General features: G+C 37.0%; 2 protein-coding genes across 4 annotated transcripts; both read left to right on the top strand.

The window, feature by feature from the left end:
• The first annotated feature begins 544 nt into the window (after positions 1-544).
• LOC122075534 lies at positions 545-6884 on the top strand. The gene is made up of 2 exons (XM_042640594.1): positions 545-1019; positions 6734-6884. Exon 1 carries the CDS (start codon positions 715-717, stop codon positions 985-987), a length of 273 nt encoding a protein of 90 aa, XP_042496528.1. The 5' UTR covers positions 545-714; the 3' UTR covers positions 988-1019; positions 6734-6884.
• Positions 6885-10391: 3507 nt separating this feature from the next.
• Positions 10392-25178, top strand: LOC122075494 (pathogenesis-related homeodomain protein). 3 transcript variants are annotated; one of them, XM_042640535.1, is made up of 12 exons: positions 10393-10588; positions 11569-11638; positions 12030-12627; positions 13502-13667; positions 14185-14308; positions 14770-14882; positions 14968-15309; positions 17902-18129; positions 18292-18381; positions 20022-20072; positions 20735-20983; positions 24646-25178. In XM_042640535.1, exons 3-12 carry the CDS (start codon positions 12128-12130, stop codon positions 24958-24960), a joined length of 2178 nt encoding a protein of 725 aa, XP_042496469.1. In that variant the 5' UTR covers positions 10393-10588; positions 11569-11638; positions 12030-12127; the 3' UTR covers positions 24961-25178. The 3 variants fall into 3 exon arrangements, with proteins under 3 accessions (XP_042496471.1, XP_042496469.1, XP_042496470.1); XM_042640537.1 differs by lacking the exon at positions 20735-20983 and having other exon boundaries at positions 10392-10588; XM_042640536.1 differs by lacking the exon at positions 11569-11638.
• The last annotated feature ends 683 nt before the right edge of the window (positions 25179-25861 follow it).

Below are 25861 nucleotides of genomic sequence, written 5' to 3'. Positions count from 1 at the left end.
AATATTAGGTCTCAATTTGGGGATGGGGAGATATTAGATGGGTATTTTAGGTACATCATATTTAGGAAAAAAATCGTCTGCAATTCCGATCTTGTACAATTTCATGAAATGCCACATTCAGGGGGTGACACGTGTATTGATACCAATACAATGGTCTATATCTGATTTAAATGTCTTTTCACTGATTTAATGTTTTATTAGTTGTACCAGATCTGGACCATTATATTGGTATCAATACACGTGTCACCGCCTGAAGGTGGTATTGCACGGAATTATACGAGATCGGAATTGTAGACGATTTCAACCCTATTTAATAAGATTTTTTGGTATTAAAAAAAAAAAAATAACGGTTGACAGCAAAAGATAAGGTATATTCCATAATAGTTATTGACGATAGGGATCTGAGTTTAATTTGATGAAAGAGAGGGGATGTTCTTATAATAGTGGCATTCTTCTGGAGATGACATTGTAAATTACCCTAAAATATATACATTAAAAACAGAAAGAGGCGTGACTCGCCATGTTTTGACTTGCCCGACTCATCAGGTTTTGAAAAGGACGGAACGAATCGAATCGAATCGAGGGCAAAAATAAATTCTCTACATTGGATGTAGAGGTAAAGGATATAGATTTTCCTCCGTGCGACAGAAAGAAGAAGAGCTAGAAAGAAAGCCTATTGTTGAGCACTGTCAATCATCTTCCTGCGTAGCTCCAATGGCGTTGAGGAACTTCTACAACGAGATCAGAGGACTGAAAGTGAAGGATCTACCTGCATATCTGAAGCCAATGCTCTCTACCAATCACGCAAAGCAAGTGGTCACTAGAGGTTTGGATAACTATCATCGCAAGTACATCATGACTGACTCGATTGATCCTCTCTTCCATGTTTGTTTCGGTGGCATGATCTTCTCTTACCTTGTCGCTCTCCCTGAAGAGCGTCGTCATCTTGAGCACCAGGAGCATGCGAAAGAACATGGCGGCCATTAATCCCTCTTTAATCGGTCAATCGATTGATCGAGGTATGCGATTGTTTTCAATTGTTATTTCTATTTCTTATTTGATGTTTATCAGGAATTGAACGATGATTTAATTTATGGATAAAAGAATACAAAGAAATTCCTTTGCAGCCTTGTATTGTTTACATTTCTAATCTTGAATCGTTCCCTGCCGAAAGATGGCAATCAATGAAAAAAATTGTGCAGGAAAAGATTTGATTCGCTAAGATCTTCCTGCATTTTGTATGATTTTGGCATCAGAAATTCACCAGAAACCAATCTGGTATTGTTATTTTCTTTTGATTCTATGATTTCCTTCGACATTTGTTTTTTTACATTGCATACGATGAGCATGAGTGAACGACGGCGGTTGATTCAGATAAGGAATATTGTAGGTCGAGGAAGTAGGATTTTTCTTTTTGGACTTGTGAAACGTTGAGAGATACAACTTCACTGATCTAGTTAGTGGATTGGAGAGGATGAAGTCATTTTCTATGGATCACTCTTTCGGTCGTGCAGCCAGGCTTTTGGTTCCCCAGCAAAGGGCCTTTGACTTTTTTGAAATGCTGCATTTTATTCAGCGTATGTTGCGTGATATTGGTATCCGAAATTGATTGGTGGAGCAGCTAATCTGATATTGTAATTTTGTTCATTTGTTTATTTAAATTTTGGATGGACAGAACAAGTTCTGATTTGAGCATAACGTAGAAGAACAGATGCTACATCTACACAAATTAAGAGAAATAAAAACCCTCTTCATTACATTCAACTTTTTCCCACTTTTGAAATGTAATGATTTCCTTTGAATATATTGAGCATAATAGACAACAATAATTAATTGGAGTAAGGAATAATAGGTTGGGAAAGTGATGTAGACAAGCACTACAAACAGTGCAGTCTAGGCTTAAGAAGAACCAGGCCTATGCTTAGGATTATGGTTCTTCAACTGGGCCCTTTTGGTTCAGTCTAGACCAAGCCCATGATCTGGGTGTTATTGGTTCACTAAAAACCAGAAACTTGGGGTCCTTACTGTTGTACTACTACATTGTTAGCTTTGGTTTCTAATTTGTTATTTATTAATACCATTAGTTTTTCATTATATTTCCTTAATGTACAAGGCATCACTACTATATGTGTGGCATATTTTAAGTAGTTGCTATTTAGTACTTTACTTTTTGGAGGTATTAGACACCTCCTTATATTGTAAGAGACATAGAACCTCTGCCACCCGATTTTATGAATGAATGAATGCTTGGTTTGTGCCTTTGTTGCTGTGAGAAGCATTTATGTTATGTGAGAGGCCTTGATCATATCCCCAACACCTTCCCTCTTCTCTTTTCTTTCTTCTTTCTATTTCCTCTGATTTCCTGCAACTATACCTGACCTGTTGATTGACTGATGTTGCTGTTTGGGTGTGTTACCGACGCTTGTTGTTGGTCTATACAAGAGGCCTTACTGAGATGGTACCCAAACCTATTCATTTGCCTAGTTCAAGTCCTACGGTTGCTGTTAATTATCAATCTCCTATATCTGTTGTTTTCCCTAATTCTTCATTTTTTTTCCTTGCCACCTTGTAAATTTGGTTGCACTTGCTTTGCCCACAATTTACACTCGGCTATTGATAAATTGTCTCCCATGGCTGTCAAATGTGTTTTTCTTAGTTATTCTCGTCCCCAGAACAGGTACCGTTGCTATGGCCCTATACTCACTAGTATTTTGTTAGTGCTGATGATACATTTTTTGAAAGTACTCTGCACTTTTCTATTATGAGTTGTGATTTTGATATTGATTCGGTCATATTTTCACCTATTCCTTCATTGATTCCTCTTATCGATTCTCTGTCTAACCCTCAGAAGACCCTTACAAGTGTATCAGCATCGTCCCAAGACACTGACTATGGACCTTGCTCCTTCTCTAGTGATCTCCATGCAGTCTGATTCCTTGCACGCAGTTCCTGCCCCTTTGTCTGATGACTTACTAGTGGTTTGCTAGAATTTACCCAATCCTGTACATGGTTGGTTATCCTATTGACAAGTTTGTTTCCATTTATCATTTTCCGTTTCCTTTACATAATTTTGCTTTGTCTTTAACTTCTCATTCCATTTCTAATACCTATCGTGAGGCTTTCTCTCATCTCGGATGGAAGTCTGCTATGGATGTGGAAATGAATTACTTGTTTTCTCACTAGACTTCGACCTTGATCGATTTACCTTCAGGATAGGACTTAGTAAAGTGTCATTGGATGTATACTATTAAGTATAACCCCCATGGCTTGATTAAATGACTCAAAGCCTATTTTGTTACCACTAGATACACACAGACCTATGGTGTGTTTTATTTTGAGAATTTTTTGCCTATTGCTCGTCTCAATTTAGTACCTATGCTTATCACTTTTAATTAGTTTTGACTATCCATTGTATCTGTTAGGTATAAAAAATGACTTTTTATAGAGCAACCTCTTGAATATGTTGCTTGAGGTAGAATGCCAGTAAAGTTTTCCAAGATCGTCAGGTGGCGACTTATGCTCTTGCTCTCATCATTTGACATCACATATTTCACACAGAAATCCATAAAAAAGGAGGGTGTTGCTTTACATTTGGTGGCACAACCTGTCCTTCTATATTTCCATGTTAGACTGACTTTCTGGATGAAGAGATCTTGTTTGCTACAAAAGAAGACGTTGATCGAGAATCAAAAGAAGAAACCTGGAAATAAAACTTTGATGGAGCAATGAATCAAAATGACAGAGGAGTAGGAGACGACAATTTATGGGTTGAATTTTTCACTTAGAGCATGGTTTGACAAGTTCAGCTCCATTTTACTCATTGTGGATTTACACAGTGTTATTTTGATCGCTCAATGTTTGTTCGTTAACAGGACTCCAAAGTGATTGTGTTAATTTTATACGTTAATGATTATTATTATATTTTGTAATGATACACTTGGTATTACAAAAGTGAAATCCTATTTATAGCAACATTTTCAAATGAAAGACTTGGGTTTTCTCGGATATTTTCTTGGTATTAAGATTGTTCTTAGCAAGAAAGGGGTTAGTGTCTCTCAAAGAAAATATCTGCTTGATCTTTTGATTGAGACTAATACATTGATATCCAAACTTGTTGATGCGCCTATGGATCCACATTAGAAGTTTGGGGCTAATGATCGTGAAGAGCTTGCCAATAACCATCAGTACATGGGATTAGTTGGTGAGCTCATTTATCTTATTGTTACCAAGCCATGCATATCTTTTGTTGTGGGTGTTATAAGTCAATTTTGGAATCTCTTAAGCACAGTTGTCATGGCGCCAAGGCGAACCAAAGCGGTGGAGGGTTGTCTAAGCGCTTAGGCGAGAAGGCGCGCGCCTTGAGGCGAACAAGGCAACCAATTGTTATATTTTATTTTCCCTATTTTCTAATATTATTTAGTAAGCTATATATACCTTGTATCATAAAAAATCAAGATTAAGCAACATCAAGTCATTAAAAATCAACATTTAGCCATATTAAATCATAAAAAATTAACATTTAAGTCATATTAAGTTATAAAAAATCAAAATTTAGAGAAATGCTTTGGTTCTATAATAAGTTTCACTGGTCAAATGATATTATTTTTACATGAGACTTTTTGTATCAGTTATAATATAAAACCAACTTTTCAATAAGTCTAAGATTACTTAAATCCGAGTTGTAATGACAAAGTTATGCTCCGGTCAAACTTATTTTTAAGTGCGTAAATGCTGTTAAAATCGCCTGAATGAAAATAATTTTATGGATATCAAAATAAAAAATTATTTTACTGGACTTTTGGTTTTTAGCAATGTTTTAACATGATGGAATTTATAAAATTTTCATAATTGAGAAAAACTCCAGCATTTAAAAGTTGAAAATCGCCCCTATAACCAAAATCCAATTTTTCTTCTTGGACTGGGGGGGTTGACTTTTTATCCTTTTAGAATTTGATTTTTAAACTATTTTTATTGGATTCAAATAGGGGGTATTTGCTTATTTATGAATAATATCTTAAGTAAATGAATATAAAAAGCATTTACTTAAATGATATTTGGCATAAATAAGTGTACTTAAATGATATTTGGAAGGCGGCATGCAGTGCAATAAGGCGATCGTCGCCTAGGCGACGACTTGACAACTATGCTCCTAAGTATACTCACTAAGAGTTTGCTTATCGGATTCTAAGATATCTTAAGGGTGCTCCCGGAAATGGTCTCGTTTATAGACCTAATAAGCAAATTGAGTTGGTTTGGTCATTCAGATGCATATTGGGCTGGTGTTGAAGTTGATAGGAGGTCAACTAGTAGGTATTGCATGTTTGTTGGTGATAATCTTGTCACATGGAGGAGCAAAAATAGACTTTTGTGGCTAGGTCTATTTCTGAGGCTGAATATAGGGCTATAGTTCATACTACAACTGAGTTGATGTGGCTGAAATCACTTCTTCAGGAGCTTGGTTTCTCTATTACTAAACTTATAAATATGTTTTTTGACATTGGCCTGCCATCTACATTTGCTGGTGAGTGGACAAAACACATTGAGATTGACTGTCATTTTATAAGAGATGTTGTAATGAGGAGACTGATCTCAATTCCATCTGTTACTTACTGGAAATCAGTTTGGTGATATGTTCACTGAAGTCATGTTTCGCTCAGCCTTTCATGATGGTTTCAAGATGTGCATGGGTAATGTATATGCTCCAGCTTGAGGAGAGTGCTCCAGCTTGAGGAGAGTGTCGAGATTGGTATGGTTTCTCCTATCCTATCGATAGGGGTAATTTGGGGCTTTTTGTTTCTATGTTTTAAATAAGTATATTGTGGTCATGTTTATATTAATTGGGGGGGGGGGCTTTGTCGTTGTACTTGTTTCCTCTTATTATGATGCATGCTGCTCATGGTTTGGAAGTCATTCCAACCTACCATGTGTCTTGTTCTTCTCCAATTGGTTGTTTTCTGATCTGATATTGCTACAGTAATTATTATGTAAATGGAGGAAATATGGAAACTTGCTGTGCAACAAGAAAGCAGTATAGAACATGAGCGAAAGAGAAGCCACATCAAAGGGTGGACACTGAAAACATGAGAGATTCAATAACCTGTCATTTTAGCTTGTCCATGTGCTGATGGTTCAGCCAGTCATTGGCTCCAATGGAATTAGATATTCTCAGAAATCCATTAGGATCTTGCATGCCTTACCAGATTTATTATATATCACGATGGGCCACCATCATAAGAGATCAGTGGCCTTATGACTTAACATCTCATCTCATCTCATCTCATCTTCCACAATGATGTGGGTGTTTCCTAGAGTGAGTAAAAACTCTGACCTGCCTCACATGTGACAGTACTCAGCTCCACCATGACTGAATACTGAATCCATCATACCACATACCAGTTGGACCTTGAAAAACTAATGCAATGTCACCCTTATAGCCTCTATTACTCATGTGACCTCTTGCTTTTGTCCCATTCATGTATTTACGCTTCTTTCTTGTGTTCTGAGTCATGATTATATGCTGCTCCCTTCAGTACCAGTGCCATCGTTGGGGCAGTCTATGTAACAATTTTCTTATTTGAATTAGGTGTTGCAACCCATTATTTTACTTGCTGCTTAGTTTGGTACATTAGTATTGCTATTGACTTATTAGAATTCACCCTTGTTTTGTCCCCCCTCCCTGAGTTTAATCTTGTTTGTTGAATCTTATGCAATCTGTTTTCATTATGTTTTGCAGGATCAACAGGGAAACGAGCAGTTTATTTGGATAAGACTTGATTGTTTGGTGATTGTTCATTTTCACCTTATGGATACTGTAGGAAAAGGATATTTCATCTTCAGTTATGAGACACCAGCATTGACTGTTTGAAATAAATCCAGTTCACTCATATTGTTATACTTCATTTCTCTAGTAGCATAACTTTAAAGGTTTGCTGGTTGGCAAGTCTGCACACAACTAGAAATTATTTTGCTTATTACTTTCGTTGTCAGTTTTTGATCTACTTCCTGTTATTAGTTCTAAAGTACAATATTCTGAGTTGCCACAGATGTGGTGCAGAGGCCCTATTTATGCCTTTATCCTAGATGCTTCTCATAGTTTCAATCACTGTAGAATCCTCGTTTCTGCAAAATTTGTTGCTAACATAAATCATTGAATTGCTTGTTCACTATCTTGTTGGTGAAGTCTCTCTCTGATGACTACCTTCAATATTCTGAGTCCCAACAGTCTGATCAGTTTCGATTGTTACAGTTTTGGTTTTGTCACAAATGAGTATCAAAGTGTCCACCATTTACATTCTTCATCAAATATCTGACCAATTGATGGTGCCACCATTGACTGGTTCCAGAATGAGCGAAAATTTTATTCACTTTAAGGTTGATCCAGTTATGTCATTGCTTTAACCAGTGTCTTTTTTGGACAGTCCTTCCTAAAATGTTGTGTATCTTGGCCATCCATCCCCAAGATCAACTGAAGAAACGTCAACCAGAAGTTGACATATTGAAGAAAATGCCAGGAACAGACTTTGAACTTTTAAGGTCCCGTTTGATAACCATCCTGCTCTCAATTCCTTGATTCTAGGTGGGATTGTTTTTTTTTTTCCCAAAGATTTTTGAGCCTAAGATTGGCATTTGGTAACACTATTCTCGAATCGATTCAGGAACAGAATAAGATCAGAATCAGCATTCGATACAATGTGTTCCATTCTTCAATTTTACACTCCCCAATGTTTACCAAATTATCTCAACTCATTTTGGTTTTATATTTTTGGGAAGAATAACGCTACCTGGTCATGTGGCCCCTGTATCAGCACCAACACCAGCACGAGCATGGGGCTAATGAGGGTGCATGCAGGGGCATCAACATGGGGTGAGTATTTTGTATTTCACAAGGGTCGGGCTGTCATTTTGCCCCGAATTTCTAGCAGCAGGGGTCATGCAACAAGTTAACATTATTTTCCCCTATTCTTTTTTAATCAAATGAGAGGAAATCTCCCTCTCTTTCCTTGCAAAAACAAAGGCAAGCACTATGCGATTTCATTCCGACGGAGTATACAAACAGATCATTGAAATCAATGTGAAATAAAAATTGGAAGAAAAGAAAAAAGAGAATCAACAAGCCAAGTTCTAGATGGGTTTTCTTCATCTTCATCTATCACGTGGTACCCTTGAATGTTAAAAAGGGAAGTTTAAAAATTGGTATCAGCTTGTGTTTATGATCCCCTCTATCCTTTTTTCTCGATAAAAAAAGGGGAAAGTATTAAGTATGATGATGGTTTTATGGCTTAAATGGATGACTTCCTCATGTATTTTGATCAAATTTAACGTTTGTAATCATTTTGCAGTTAAACATAGTCTCTTTTATATACTATTTGAGGGGGAGCTTCAAATAAAGCTTCCACTATTATCATGGTATTGTCATCACTAAGAAAAGAAAAGGGAGAATGTTGACCAAAGGGTTCATACCTCATGTTTTAGATGATGATAATTTGGGATTACTAATATGCATGAGCATATAAAATGATTAATCGATCACAGAAGTATTTTGGCATAAAAAAGGTTAGACAAAGTTTTCCTTCGGCTCGGTGAAAGAAGAGAGAGTTCTGATGCGATCCCCCTCTCTACTTATATATCTCCTCCCTATTGTATGGTGTTGATGAGGATGAGGCATGGTGAACTAAAACCCGTTCACCATGGCCTCCGAGAAACCTTCTTCAAAAAGGATTATTATTGTGTAAAAAAGCATCTTAGAGACAAAAATAGTAGAAGTCTCAAAGATGCAATGGAAAGCTTCACCAAGATCCTAGCTTATCATAGGACGGAGAAACCAAGTCTTAGAAACATCAAGAAGAAAAAAATCTCTATTAGACAGGATTTTTTGCTAATTCTTTCTAAACAATTGTGGCCTATATATAAGGTACTCTATATAAGGTACTCTTAGATATTAAAACAAGAATTTTAACGATACTGGTCATAAGCTTACTAAGAATCATTCTACCTTTGGGCTTGATTGCTTCTTGAGGTATTTGAGCTTTGTATTTGCGATCTACTTTCTTAGAGGTTATTTTTTGTTCTCTCAACTTCTTGAAATGATGTTTCTTGTGTGGAGGCTAGGGACACACAATAAGTGTTACTTATTGACATTGTAATTGGTTTTGATTGCTATTTTGAAAGGCAATTGAGAATATGGTGAATTCCAAGTGCTTGTGTAGCTTTTGTAATGAACATGTGGAAGATGGAGAAGCGCCTCTTGGCATGGTGATTGCTGCAAGTGCAGTAGAGCGTTGAACTAAGTCACTTGTACAACTCTCCCTCCCCCCTCACCCAATCGAATATGACACATCTTGTTATTCTCCTCCCTTCACCCCCTCACCCCTGGCCGCCATTCTATGGGTTGGGACATCAACCCCTAGTGGCCTATGGGCCCTTGATAGGATTTGACAACAAAAAAAACAAACAAACATATGGCACTCTAAAATTCTTCCTTGTCTTTCTTGTTTATTTTCTCTTGCTTTCCCTTGTTTCTTGAGTAAGAGTGAGTCTTTTTTGGATAAAGAGAATTCTATTGAGGAAGCACATGGAAAAGTTTTGCACTAAAAAAAAAAAAATTGCATTAACTCTATGGAGAAGTTTTTTTAACTCAATTTTTATCCTTTTCATTTTAAGGATTCGACTATTCTCCAACTATTTGATCATTCAATCAGTTGCCTTTCAATTATCCAACACTTGGAGATAGATGTCCAAGCTCTCTTAGTCGTCGAATGGGTGAGATAAACAATTGGAGTTGGAGAGGATCTTTGTCCATCCCAATTCACCCCCCTCCTAGGGCCTCTCCAATCTTACCAAGCTAAATGATGAGAAGAAGTGGTTTTAGATTTTGTGTCACCCACTTAGGAATTGTTTGCTAAGAACAATGTTTCAAGAATGGGGAATCGAATCAGTAGTCACCGATCTCGATTTTTGATGATTCGACATGGCCAATTCATAGACCAAAACCCTAAAATCATTGAAATTTCAGATCTAAGGGCCGATTCTAGGGTTTTTTGGGACCGATTCCATCCCCAATTCCACATTTTATAACCTTGGTTAATAACATCTTGTTTTAGTGGCCATTGATTCCAGTCCATGGTTGATCTTAGCCTTAGGCTTAAACCCATTTTTGTTGGGTTTGTTTGTTAACCTCAAAGTGGGTGAACTCATAATGACATGATTAATTATCCCATTAAACTAGTTTTGGCTGGACTAGAACCAGACCCTAATCCACCCTTAACCATCATTTTCTCTTAATTAGATGAAATTACCCCTTGATCAAACTCATAAGAAAGGTAATTATGAAACCTGTAAATTTTTTCCAATAGAGGGGTTAATGGGTTATATTGCTAAATTCTAATTTTCAACAATTTTCCATGGGAGAGAAGGAGAGAGGATACGCAGACCGTTGGCTCGCTGAGTTGCCAAAACCGGCGACCGGAATTTGACCAGAGCAATCAAACCCAGATTTAGTTTTTGATTACATAATTCTCAATGCAGAGATCAGTTTATCCAAATGCTCTCAAAGATCTCTCTCTCCTTCTTTCTTTCTTGTCTCACAGAGGTGAATAGTCTCAGTTACCTCCTCTGTTCTACATTTCTGAGCTTTTTATTTATACTTTGTTTGGAATTTCTCTGTTGAAGTAGGGTTGTTTTCAGAACTGATCAATTATTACTTTTGGGTATTTGGGTTTTTCTTTTTTGGAGGAGTGTATGTTGTTTGTGTTTGGGATTAATGTGAATTGAACCGTGTAATCTCAGTGTTGTTTTTGGTTTCATGGCGAAATTTAACTTTCTGGGTACATGTTTTCTTCTTTTGGGTTTGATCACAACCCACAAGGTTTAATTTTCGAATTTATTTGAATAAAAGAATGATTAGTGCTGAGTTCGGTTTCTTTGTGAAACTCTCCTTTTGAACTTGTTCTGGTGATCATAGATTTTTTTGTTCCTAAAAGGTTGAGATGTAAAAATGGCGTGAGGCCCAAGTGATTGACATGGTTTTATTGCTTACTTTCCTTAAACTTAACATTTATATTTGTTCTGGGTTCTTAAAATTTTTTTCTTGGACTATCATACGTCCTATTTCATTCGAAGGTGAGGTAATGAAATGGCCATAGGTCTTGGTGATTGGCATGGTCGGGTAGCTTATAAGCTTATTTTATGGTTTTGGTATCATGGGTTGTATTTTGAATTGCCGTCTGGGTTTTCAAGAAAATCAATTATGTATATTGGATTACAGAAACGCTGTTGTGGGATTAGGTTTGTTCTTTTGCTTCCCAGTTGGAGTTTGTTGGTCTCGTGACGTGAGAAACCAGATTGGCCAAAAACTGAGCTTGTTTGCTGATCTATCTGTCTCAGAATGGGATTTTAATGTCTTTTATGCGGCAGAGTCAACAGTTTTTTATTGAGTTATTTCTAGTTTTGCTTTAGGGGATTATTGCTTTTGCAGTTCTGATTAGGGTCATGGCTAGTTTTCATTTTAGATTTGGTTATTCAATTGAGTTATTGTTAATATTTTTTGTGCTCATTTCATTTCTCTTGTAGGATTTGAAGTAAAACTCTTTTAGACTAGTATGGAGAAACGATGCATCTTCAGAGTATTTGAATTGCAAGGGTAGGGCATTCATATGACTTTTTTTTTTACCTGTTCTTTTTTCAAGATGAAAAGTAGTCTGGAAAAATTTTCTTGCATGATATGATGTTGATGATGTTGCTTTTAACATAAATTCCAGATTTCTGTCATGTTCACTGTAGCTTAGCTGTTTCAAAATTTATATCAAAATTTTGGTGCTTTCTGCGAAAGACTTCAAACTCCCATGATAGTTGGAGGTGAAATTCCATGGGTTTAAGAAGTGTGCTTGTGGAATATTGTATTGGAATCATCTACTAAAAATTTTCATGGGTTTCAAAAGTGCACTTGTGCCATAAATTTTCTTAAATATGCCCTGGGAAGAATCGATCAATGGAGCAATTTCTGTGCCTTACTTTTCTGCTTGATATTTCAGGTTGACCTATCATTTGTTTCAGCAACTACATGGTCTTAAAGGTTAAAAAAGAGGGAAAAAAAAAAAAAAGATCCTGAATTCAATAGAGGAGGCTCAGTATGTCTTGCTGTTCCCAGAGTGAATTCGACTGTAAACTAATCACCTTCTTAAAGAACAGAAGTGGCTCCAAATTACACAACACCAAGAGATGCAAAACAAAGCGAAGATCTAATGGGAAGACAGCCAGTTCGATCTGCTCAAGGAAAAATGCATGCGAAGTTACCAGTAAAGGAAACAGTGATAAATGCACAGCTAGAAATTGGAGTAAACGAGCGGCACAGCATAAATCCTACGATACCAATTCTTTGGAGATGCTGTCAACCTTGAAACATGGTGGAAGGTACTCACTTTCTAGCTGGAAAGGGCTTGAAAAGAATGTTGGCGGGGATATGGGAGCTCAAAAGACTCACAAAAGGCGAAAACGGAAGAGGAGGAAGAAAAATGTGGAGCAGGATGAAGCATCTCGCTTGCAAAGAAGAACAAGGTATTTGCTGATTAAAATGAAGCTGGAGCAGAATCTTATTGATGCTTACTCTGGTGAAGGTTGGAAAGGCCAGAGGTATGCAAAGTTAAAACTATTTTTCATTTAAAATACAAAATGTGTATATCTGTTTACATCTCATTTGAGCTGTTGAGATCTCCTAAAGTTATGCTAGTCCCGAAGAAACCAAAGATTAAGAACTTAATTGAACACCCAGGATGCATCAACATGTGTGTTCTTTGGGATCATAGAGATTTGCAATTTTTGAGAAAATAAGAAGAAATGCATGTAGAATAGGGATACATAAGCTTCGGTACTCTTATTCGGATCTTATTTTTACTGTCTTACTTGTTCTTATGAGAAGATTCTCAACTGAGGAAGTTCCATCCATTAAAATTATAAATTTTTTTGGTGAATAAATAATTCATTACCAAAAGGGAAAAACAGATAACAAGGAGCCCCTAAAAAGGGGAAGAAGAACAAACAGAACAGAACAAAAATACAATGAAAGCAAAACCCAATCCTCATGGAGAAGAGGAAAAGGCCTGCAGTAGGGAGAGGGGCAGTATCCAGGACACAACAATATGCCTGTTCCTTGGGGAATCAACTCAAGGAGAGGAGGAGGATTTTATTTTATTGGTTAGGTTTGGCATGGTCAGCTTGGTTTACCACAGATTTAATATCTAAGCGCCCCATCTTAACATGGGGACAAATGGGGGGTTCAGGTTCAGGTTGGGCAGGCTTAATAGGAAATGCCAGTTTGAGTACTAAGGATAAGAGCAAAGTACTCAAGCTGAGGCTTATCCATTTATAACCAGTTAAAATGGAAACTCTGTGTGGGAGGATTGGGTTTGGCTGGTTAGGTCAGGTATGGCACTCCTAAAATGTTAAATGTTTCTCCCCAAATTTTTTTATAACCAATAAAATTTTCTTCTGAATTTCTTATTTGCAGTCGAGAAAAGATTAGGCCAGAAAAGGAGCTACAGAGAGCCAAGAAGCAGATAGTGAAGTGCAAACTTGGAATACGTGATGCGATTCGCCAACTGCATTTGCTTAGTTCTGAAGGATGCATTGAAGACTCTGTGATTGCTCCAGATGGATCTGTTTTCCATGAACATGTAATGCATATATCATGACCTTATTATGTTCCTAGGTGGGGTGACTTAATTTAAATGTCTTCGACAGAAATCCAACTTTGTCTTAAAAGTCTCCTGAATTGTCTTGTTCTACAAAAAATGGGAAAATTTAAATTTTGAGGCTCTATCTATAAAATATGAAGGGAGTGTAAGAAAAAGGATGAGTATTACAGATGGATAGATGGATGGGGAGGAGGCACTGACTCATGTCTGTCATGGATATAAATGGTGTAATGTAATGACTATAACTATGTGACTATTGATGTAAAATCTTTGACAAAGGTTCCCAAAAACCCCATTTTAGTGTGATTGGTACAACCACCTAATCAAGCTGCTGTTTGGATTAGAAGATCTTTGTCGTTGGACCCATCAAACGTAAATGGTATTTCTTGCAGGACTCAGATTATAGGCCATAGCCATGTCAAAATTTCATCTCTCTTTGCTTTTTTATTTTATTTTCTTGCTTTCCTGTTCACAAAGCTATGCCTTCTGTGTCCAGATTTTCTGTGCAAAGTGTAAGTCGCGGGATGCTTTTCCAGATAATGACATCATACTCTGTGATGGGACTTGCAACTGTGCTTTCCACCAGAAATGTCTGGAGCCTCCATTGGCAACTGAAAAGAGTAAGCGATCCTTCTTAATTCTTTCTTCTATATTGATTTCTATTTATGATAGTGAAATTAGTTTAGTTTGAATTATTAACGCAATTTCTCCTTAAGCTACTAGGTGAGAACAATTGGACTTTAACTTGCATTCCATTTCTTGTCTGTTTCTCTGAACCATATTTCTCATGGATCATTCGTGTATTATAATAGGGTCAGAGATTGCATCTTAGCTTATTAAGACTGTCTAGGCCTTGGGCAGGCAAAGAGCTTCATGTCCACATCACTGTTTGGAGGGGAATACATATATATATATATATATATATATTTTTTTTAATTATTTAGGCTAATATAATCTGTGGTCCATTTAGTTCCAGGTTGGAATAGCTTACAAATGGATTGTGGTTGGCTCAGTTTGGCCCATTACTGCCTTTCCTTCTTACTGGATGAACTTAAGTTTTAATTTAATTGTTAATATGCAGTTCCTCCAGGAGATCAAGGATGGTTTTGCAATTTTTGCGAGTGTAAGATGGAAATACTAGAGGCAATAAATGCACATCTCGGAACCCACTTCCCCTCAAGCAGTAATTGGCAGGTGAGTTGCAGTAACATCTTCAAAAAAATTTACTTGCATATGTTTCTCAAATAATGTGATAATTGCTTCTGATGGTTCATGATAGGATGTTTTCAAGGAAGAAGCTGCTTTGGTAGATGGTGAAATTGAATCTTTGAACCAGGAAGAAGAATGGCCCTCTGATGATTCTGAGGATGATGATTATGATCCAGAAAGAAATGACAAGAGCTGCAGTTGCAGTGGAGAAGGCACTGAAGAGAACATATCTGATGATGCAAGTTCTTCCAGCATCTTATTTTGGTCATCTGGAGATGATGTTAGCCTAAAATTTGGGAGACAAGTGAATGATGAACCTCCAAATGGTGACTCACTCACAAGTGTAGATTCTGATGAAATTACAGGCCACCGCAGACAGAGAAGAGATGTTGATTATAAGAAACTCCATGATGTGAGTATCATTAAACTCTTACCTGGAAAGGAATTTATGAGGCATAATATGCATTCATTCATTCATTTGCCCCCTGGGTCCTGACTTTGAGGCATCACAGGGCTAGGGGTTAGTGAATTCAATGTGAGATGGGTTCAGGTGCAGCTGTCTAGTGTTGGTATCTGTCAAGGAGTTGGATCCGTTTGACCATTAAATCTTAGAAAGTGGGAATCAGCTAATATAAATCCACTAGCTAGATACAAGTGCGTGAACAAATCATACATTATGCAAGAAAGTAAACTATTTAGTTATATATCTGAATGTGAGTACATTTAGCGGAGAAAATTTAAATTATGAACTTCCAACGTGACAATAACAACTGTAATAGGTAAGTGAAATTGCGAGCTTAATAAGGCTTGGACTTCTAAGAATAAGAGTCTGGCTTATACATTGAGTGCATGTTCTATAATGCGTATCTATCCGATTCAAAAACTTCAAAATAAATAATGGGTGTGGCTTTGGAGGATCTGACCCACATCCCACACCATCACATGCATTGTTATGCTTTAAGTTGGATGAAGGGTTGTGGTATTGTAGAATAATTTCCTCCTGGTATTCTCTTTTTCTTAATAAAATCTTCCTGTTGTTGCTGATAGGGGAAAAAAACAGCTTTTTGTACTTGGGACATGATAGAAAAGTTAATTCCATACATTCACTGGTACATCATTGAACCAACTCTAGCAAGTAGTTATTGCTATATACAACTATTCAGGCACACCGGATTTTCCTTATTTATATGATTTCTGATTACAATATTGCCAACTAAGGCTTTCTTAACTGTTTAAAGATCTTGTATGATTCCAATGAGAGTCACATGGAGTAAAGCCATTAGAGATTCAACTTCTGTGTCTTCAATGCTCCCAAAAAGATTAATGGAATATGTGATTTAATTCTGATCAATTTGGAGGGAATTGATTGTGTGGGTTATGGGCCCAATCAATTTGAGAATAGTGGAACCTTGTTGAGGCATATGTAAGATGTAAGGAGTTTTCTACTCATTCTTGTATCTGGAATATTGGGGGATAAATATTCCCTTAAAGAGGAACTTTTTGTCCTTCCATCATGTTATTCAGTATAATGGTTGGGGAATTAAATGCTAACTCTCTCTCATACCCAATCTTTTCCACTTCCTCCATTATCTTCCACCTCTAAGTTTGTGGTTCAGAGCAAGGGAAGTTTCAGCCAATCACAACAAAACACCCAAGAGTCGTTCAAAAACTCCTTGAAATACTTCTTCTGGAAGATGAAAATATCTGCTTGGACCTAGCAATCTCAATCCCTGGAAACTGTCAAAATTGCTGTGAGTCCTTTATACACGATGACTGTTGTATTCTTCATTTCTTTGCCATCGTGATATTTAACAAATAGAGACTGATCTGCTTGGCTTTGACTGTCTCAGAGTTTTATTGTCGAGGAGATTGCTTCAAGTACAATGCTTTCTTCAACCACTGACACGCTCCCCCCAGGCCCAGCCCTCCTGGCCCAATAGAGAGTTTAAATCCTTGAAGACTAGTCATACATCCTCTTGCAAATCCATATGTATGAATGCATTATTAATATCAAATTAGCACAAGGGTCAAGCCTTGTTTGCCACAGCTGCTATTTTTACATACAAGCAATTCATCTTACCGACTAGAGCAAACATCTCCTTATAATTGATGCCATATGTTCTTATGAACCCTTTATCCGTCATTCTTACTTTATATCAAGCAGCAGAAACTGTCATGAAAAGTTGAATAGTGGACTCTTGAGCATATGAGACATTCATGCAACAACTTGAGAGGAAGTGTAAAAAGGCAAATGTAAGATGCGGCTGGGTAATTAAAATAATTTTTCTATAGGAATTATTGGTGTATATTGTAGTCCTTAAAGGGGTTTTTCTGTCCTCTATTTGTTATATAATAAAATGAAAAATTGTAGCTCTCCCTGAGGCACCATCTACTCCACTTCCTCTGTCTTCTTCCTTCGTTTCTACTTCTGTGTACCAAAAGAACTGGGGTTAAAGTGCTAAGAAAAATTATGGGGTTTTAGGAAATTGAGAAGCCTGAGAACGAAGAAGTAAAGTTGAACTGTTAGAGATGAGATCTAAGGTTAAAATACAGGTGTTTAGTTAGAAAACCTGGGACTGCTAAAGAAAAGAACATTTCCCCAAAAATAGTGATAATCTAGGTCAGGCCCAGGGCAAATTTGTTCAAGAAAAGCATAGGCAAAAGAGCCCTAATAATTGTGCTGGACTAAACACCAGAGTAGCATGTCAAATTTATGGTATGCCTCTAGAAAATGGCATAAATAAACATAATGAATGTTGTCTTTGGCGTCTGAACTTTCCAGTTGGAAGGACAGTACTCATTATATGAGGAAGGTGCAATTTATTCATGCAGTCGTTTGAAGAAAATTTAGGAGATCAAGAACTATTATTGCAGAATCGGTGGGGTGTTGTATTTAATACTGCTCTGATGCTGATATGACATCCATTTGAATGCGGCTTATCATTCAAGGATTTATGTTGGAATTTCCCAGTGCAAAGAAATTCATTTTTCTATTTTCTTCCAGGAAATGTTTGGGAAGGATGATCATGAATCTACGCAACTTAGTGAAGATGAAGACTGGGGGCCTGGTAGAAGAAAGCGTAGAGAAAAGGAGTCTGATGTGGCCAATGCACTCATGACTTTGTGTGAAAATGAGGACAGACGTTCCACTGTGGTTCCCGTGGAATCTAAGAAGAAACCATATTCTGTTTTGGACAGAAAAAATTTTCGGATTCCCCCTAGTGCAGTTGAGGTAGTTCCTTCTCTCCACAGCTAACCAGCATTTTATTATTGAAGCAGTAGTGAATTAATCTTTGAAACAGCACTGTAATGTCAACTACTTTGCCTTCTGGTTTTAGACATTGTGAGGTATCTTGAAGCTTTTATGCTAACTATTTTCTGTATGTTTTACCAGAAGCTTCGCGAAGTCTTTTCTGAAAATGAGCTCCCTTCCAGAGCAGTCAGGGAGCGTCTCTCACAGCAGTTGGGTCTTGCATCTGAAAAGGTAAGCTGGAGTTCCAGAGTGACAGAGGTAACTCTGTTACTATGCAACTCAGTGAAGGTCCCTTGTTATTAAATTTCTAGTACAATGTTTGAAATCCAATTTGGAAGTTGAACTATACAGATTGGGTTATTCTGGTTAGCCCAGGTGGGGGGGGGGGTCTGGGCAAGGTGAATCAATGTTGACAGCCTGCATAACAAGAACGTGGCCATTTTTGTTTTTATGGCCAGGTCAACACATACCAGCAACGCTAAGGTTGCTCCATTGCAATCTAGTGGTCATGGGTTCGGGTCAGGAAACAGCCTCCTCGTGATGCGGGGGTTTGGCTGTGTACATTATGACCCTCCCCAGACCCCGCAGTGGTGGGAGCCTCGTGCATTGGGTATGCTCTTTTTTTTTCAACACAAACCAGCACATATAATTGTGAGAGCATTGATGGACATTTATTATCCTCCTTTATCTGAGAGAGAGAGAGAGGTTATTTTTGGCGCCTCTTCTCCCTCTGCAGTCGGAGAGCTTGTCTCCTTAGAATTCTGAATCTCTTCGCTCATTATATTCTCCCTCACCCTAATTGCTGATAAAGGCCTAGCAACCAAGGTGTAGGTGCTCATATATAGTTGAGTTCTTTAGTGTGACCACTGCAGACAACTTTTATCCATGTTAAAACACTAAAACATGTAAGCATGTTGTGTACATACACATAATATATAAACACATAAAGGTATGTATGCATATACGCCCATATATCTAACAAGTGAAGTATGTGTACACTGCCATAAGCACAGAACACAGACACACACACACACACAGGATTTGTAGAACTAACTTGTATGAAACTACAAACCTTTGGGGAAAATGAATTATAGATGATTTAGGAGGTTTGGAACTGCATAAGAGTTGTTGAACTAGATGGTGTACCATACCAATGTTATGTACATAAAGATGCCTTCACTTGACCAATGTCATCATGATCAAATCACATTTTGACCTTTACACAATGGATATAATAGGACATTCTGGTCATTTTTTGGTTCATCACACCCCATTTATGTGTCTGGCACAAATGGTTACCTTTGCTTGGGAAGCATAATCTTTGATTAGATTCCACTTCACTCCTCACTAACCCATCAATATATCAGGGGCATTTTTGCCATTATATACGATAAGTGGACACCATGTGTCCAGAATGTGTTCATCAGATCTCATCTTAATCTCTTTAGTCTGCCCATAGGATAAGAACATCTCGGTCCCTTCAAAGTAAGCAAATCCATCGATGATTTGATGAATGGTATAGTCGATTTTTTCAAATTTTGTTCAATCTATTTAGTATATCTGCAAGGGTATAACATGAACTTGGGTCAAAATGATGAAGGAAACTCCATACCATCAAGTTTGGTGATTTGATATTAAATATATAAAGTTTTAGTCAAAGGCAGTGGAGATATGCTGAAGCTCGACCTTGTTCTGTACTGTATGGAAGTCAGATGATCTGATACGATAATAGTAGTGATGAGCCATGGGCATCATATTGCACACCCTTCAAGGAAACAGTGACATCGCACATTGCTATAGCTTGTATCTCTTTACCTACTACCTATTTTCAATCTGGAGTTCCAGTCTTTATAATTTCTTGTTACTTTCAGGTAAGTAAATGGTTCAAGAATGCCCGGTACACTGCTTTAAAAATCAGAAAGGTCAGCAACCTAAACCTCTACTAGAGCTTGTTTCTTTTATATGCCAATCCCATAAAGCACCTTATTTTCATTTTGGTGTTTTTTTTTCCTTATCTCCTTGTAGTTAATATAAGTTCATTGATCCTTGTTTCTTATATATTCCAGTCGATTCCCTTAAAGAAAAAAATATAGGAGTACAGAATAATTCATGAGTAAATCAAAGACATCACTGAGGGACAATAAATGATTTTAAACTAAGAGATCTAACCTGAAGTTCATCATAACTAACTGTTGGTGATGGTGCAAAAGTGACTTCTAAACATTTTTAGTCAATAAGTATAACCTAGTTTGCAATATCTTTGGTTTGATATTGAGCTTTAGAAACCAATTAAGCCTAAAAATTAGGAATTCTGGATATTAGGATATGATTTTACATTGTGTTCAACTTCATTCTCAACTGCTACATGAGTTTTGTGTATCCCCAAAATAGCATGTGAATCATGGAATTGGTTGATTTTTGGTTTGCATGAATCCTTCGCAAGTTGAAGGCATAAGTTACTTCTAGCTCCATTTGCACCGTATTAGAACTGAAGCTAATTTTCCCTTTTTCTTACACCAAAAGAAGAAAAAAAAAAAAAAATTCCCTTGTTCTAATTTAGATGAATTTCTCTGAAAAGTTACAGGGAGAAAGCATACAACAACTACAAAGTGCTATACCTAAAGAATCAGGTGGAGAAATTGTAAAAATCAATCCTACTGATCAAGTGGCATCCGTAGACAACTGTTGCTTGGTCCTATCTGCAACAGAGGTCAATGTACCAAAAAATTTTAGAAAAGTTCGTAAAAGAAAGAAACCAGTGTCTGTAGCAACTGCCTCAAAGAAAAAGCAACATAAAAAAGCTGGAAATGCATTGCCCGCCAGCATGAGTCAGGTAATTGGTAGTCTTGTCCATGCTTGTTTGTACTGCATTGATGTATACCAACCTTTTTGCTTGCTAATAACATTGTACACGTGGAGAGATTTGAGGCTGTGGAGCCATTTTTAGTTGCTACTTTCGACAGATATCCACATCAACATCATCGTAAGAAGCAGCAGGTTGCTTTAGTCAGTTACTTGAACCATGTTTCACTCTCACTATTCCATTCTTATTGATCTGGGGATACGTCTATATTTTCCATTAAACTTTTTGGGTTCATGTCCTTCCTCAGGAATTTAACCTTTTTCCATTTGCAGCTCCTTATCCTTTTAGATTCTCATAAGTTGTCCCCATATGTCTCCTCACAAGTGCAGTTATCAATCTTAATTGCCCATTGACAAATCCGTATTAACGTTGTTTCCTTCATCTTATCACCTGAGTTTCTACAAATCCATTATTTTTATTTGGGTAAATTACACTTGAGGTTCCTGACGTTCCAGGTATCTATGTCTAAGGTTCCTATTGTTTAAAATATGTTTGGGGTGCCCCAAGCACAAATAATGTTAGTTCATGTTAATAGATGATGATGAAATGGCCAAAATGCCCAAGTTTCTATATCTATAAAAAAGATTGCATTTAGAAAGATATGATTCAACTTTATATTTTAATATTTTTTGACCTTTGATTTGAAACATAGCTGTTCAAATAGAATTTTAAGTCATGGCGAACGTCACGAATATAATCTGATTTAAGATCACACCATCAATAGTTTCAAAAAGATGCAATTGGAAGGATAGGGCTCAACCATAATGTCTGAACATTTTAGACATTATCCTCTCAATTAGAGGATTATTGAATTGTATCCTCTCAATTGGAATCTTTTAGAATTTCTGATGCTCTGATTTTAGATCAAGTTGTACCATTGTGTTTGCCATGATTTAGAATACTAATTTGAATGACCACAATCCAAATCAAACATTTAAAAATGTATAGACATTATGGTTGTACCCTATCCTTTCAATTGCGTCTTTTTGAAACTATTGATGGTGTGATCTTAAATCAGATTATACTGATGCTTGTCATGATTTAAATTCTATATGAATGTCCATGATCCAAATCACAAGTTAAAAAATTGTAACATCATGATGTTGAATCATATCTTTCCGATTGTAATCTTTTTGATAGATGTAGGGCATTTGGGTCATTTCATCTTCATCATATTATATGTTAACATGTACTAATACCATTTGTGGTTGAAGCACCCCAAACATAAATTTTTAAATGTTAGGAAACTTTAACATAGATACTTTGAACTTGAGGAACTTCATGTGTAATTTACCCTTTTTAGTTTTTATCATTCACTCATTCATTATCTTCATTGCAGCTACCCTGCCACGTTGTGTGTATCTTCAGTCCCCAACATTCAGGTCCATAATCATGCTCGGTCCATCTGCTCTAAAATTTCTCTTCTGCTTTGAATGGCATGTGTCCAATCACAACATTCAAATGCCTTCCCACTTCATCCACCCTGGTCTATTTCTTGAATAGAGTTGTTGTTAGTATCTTAGTGAAAATTAAGTATTAGTCATCAATATTAAATACTTCTCACTTCCGCTCTTATTATTAATGAAATAAATATAATTTAGAAAATTTTCCATCATTTTGACTTTGCATTTGCTTCTTTTCTCTCTCCTTTTTTTTGTGTTATCAATAATGTAGTAAAGGATTGCCCAGAATGTAGAAGTTATTCAAATTTCCAAACTCCCACCAATAAACAGAAGTGCAATGAGTCTGACTATTCCACAAAATTCTTTCATGTGGGCATGCTGAGAAGGCCCCATCTAAATGGGGGAGGACAAAAATAATCAATGCCAATCTGCATATTTAGACAACCATTCAGCGATTACACCAAATAATGCATAACAGTTAGAAAATATTGCAGGTTTTCTGGGTGCCCCAACCAGGAACGAATCCCTGGTTGGCAGACCTATTTTTGCCCCGTTGTAAGATGTATGGGGCTAAAATTGGGTGGAACGATAGTGACGCAGGTGCACATCCAGGGTTGGACCATCTTGACTCAGTCTGGAAAGATGGGGCAAGGTGGACCTGGTCAAACCTGGTTTTATGGTTCAATAGGCTGTCCAGGATATTTTCTATTTAATAGGATATTTTGTAATTAGAAGTTTATTTAATTATTTCTTTATTGGTGTTAGTTACGTAGGATTGAGAGCCCAAATTATATCGGAACTGTATTTTTAGTCTTAAGAGTTTGATTCCATTATAGATTTAGATTCCGATTAGGAGTCTTTTATTATTATTATTATTATTTCTATATATATGCAAGCAATGTAAACAATAAAAATCAGTTTTAGAATGGAATAAAATTTTGAGTGTTTGGTTCTTCATGGTGGTGAAGTTGTGTTTATCCTCTCTCCCCTTTGGCTCTTCTCACTCTTCCCAATCGATTTCTCCCTGTTTCTCTTCTGTTTCCCATATTGTCTCTTTATTTCAACTATCACAGGCACTGGATTGAAGGACCTCCAAGCCTCTGCTCTGTTCGGAATGGTAGTAGCAGTCCATCTCTTTCCTCACAAGCCATTTCTTCCTCAGATTTTAGGGTTAAGATGCCCATCGTAGGGTGATTCAATCCCTAGGTGCTTTTTCCTTATGCCCTCCTTTTGTTGTGAGATTCATACCTGTGATCAGGGCTGATTTTGAGTTTACCACCACGAGCGACTTCAGAAATCCTCATTCAGATATTTGATCCAATATTTGACTGGTTATTGCTTGGATTTGATAGCTTGATAAGTTTGGGATCTTCCAACAAATTTTCAAACTCATAGGGGAGTCCATATGGGTGGTCTTTAAACCCCAAGTTGCCATTATTTTCAAGTTTGACCTTGTTTCTAAGTAATGTTGGATTCCTTTCTTCTTTAATAGGCCCCAAGGTGCCATCCTCACTTGTCAACTTGCAGCCAAAACAGAGGTTGCCACATGGCAAAATGAAACATTAAAAAAAACCGGAGTACCATCAGGGTGCATAAATTACTGAGGGGATGCATGGACATAGATATGAGGGTATGCCATTACATGGGAGTGTAAATGATTGAATTGGGGTTTGAAATTTGACATGGCCAATTCATACAATTCCCTAGACATCCAACAGTTGGAATTGCCATATCATCCTCCCAGTCTCCCACGTGACACAAATAAATTTACCAGCCAGGGAGGGGATTATGATTGAACCAACCAGGAATCTTTTCACAAAAAATTCATTATTTACTTGAGAGAAAATTCCTCTGAAATGGAATATTTTCTTCCTTTTTGTTATTGTGAACCCAAATTGTTTTATTGGGTAATTATCATCAGTTAATCAGAAATTCTTTTTATTGCTATTTTAGCCTCTTTAAGCATTAGTTGTTTCATTTCTTTGATACCATAAATTCTGTTTGATGTCGTACTCTCATTTTCTTGTGGAGAAGCTGGATCAACTTATCCTACTGCACAGTGTGGGAGTCGTTTTGGTTTAAGTTTTGCCTTATAGAACTTATAGAAAGTAAATAATGATGGATTGTATTTATGCTTGTGTCACATTGGATGGCTTGTGCTTTAACTACGACTTTGGAATTTCACTATTGTCGCTTCACCATTCATGTCAATATAACCTTATGTTGCAGGTGAGGCCTGGGATAAGTGATGGACTGAGTTTGAAGACACAAATTAACAGTTTAAAAAGAAAAACTGCACTCGATAAGAGGGTTCAACCCCAGTGCAGAATTGGAACCTCTAACACAAATGAGATGAAGAACAAGGAACAGCTTTACTTGAATGAGTTGGAGAGATTGTGTTGTCTTGCGAATAAGATTGAGAGACTAAAGGACCTGTCAAGAATTTGCAACAAAAAGACTCATGTATCAGATGAAATCTTGAATAGACAACGGGTAATCTATGTTCCAGTTGCAGAGGTAAGAGAAAAGCGTGATCCCACATAAATCTTTTCATGAGAATGCGGAATTTTGCAGATAATTAAAGAGAAATAGATATCTTATTGTGTACCTTTCCATTCAACTGTTCCTGATCTCTGCCAGAACATTAAATATTACCCAGTTTGTAACTACAAACATTACTTGTATGTATAAAATGCTACAGAAGATATTCTGGTGGAATTGAATATTTAACAGGAAATGAAAGTAAAATTTTGAACTGTGTACTTCTTGGTCCTATTTCTATCTTCTTTGGAGTTTATCCTACAATTCAAGCTTCAATGTGGGGCAGCCTGTACTGTTGACATCATTGAACCTAAAAATATTTTTTTCCACACCCACCTATCTCCATGCAGATATATTAGTTTTGGTCTGCGCAAGTATCTTTGCTTCTTCCCCCCCACCCCCTTTTTTCCTTTGTTTTTGGTAGGTTATCTATACCTCTTATTTAAGCTACGAGTCACTTCCACTAGTGTTTTTTTTTTCTTTTTGGTAAAACCCTTCCACTAGTCTAAGTAACTTGGTTTGGACAACTTAGAATATTAGAAAGTACAGTTCCTCTTATAATTTTTTTTTGTTTTTTCGGTGGGGTGGGGTGTGTGTGTGGAGGAAACCTTATACTGGACTTTATTTGGACTTTATTTGATCCTTAACAAGTACGGGTGCGAATACATTATACAGACATGCCCCTTAGGGCTGCGTAGCATATGCTAGCGTGGCAGAGCCTCCTTGTGTCAGGACTACACAGGCCTACTTCATGGTCAACTTGTTCATGAGTACTTTTTTAAGGAGAAAAAGCTGGGCACATCACCCCGTGCACCATAAGCGAGTGCCCTCTCTCTGTGTTCTCCCTTTGAAATGAACCCTTGCTCTTCCTATACCCCATTGGTGTCACATTGGCGGTGTGCCT

This window comes from Macadamia integrifolia, chromosome 4 (assembly GCF_013358625.1).
Source record: "Macadamia integrifolia cultivar HAES 741 chromosome 4, SCU_Mint_v3, whole genome shotgun sequence".
Taxonomy (NCBI): domain Eukaryota; kingdom Viridiplantae; phylum Streptophyta; class Magnoliopsida; order Proteales; family Proteaceae; genus Macadamia; species Macadamia integrifolia.
The sequence above is the reverse complement of the archived record's forward strand: the minus strand, read 5'-3'. Positions and strand labels throughout refer to the sequence as shown.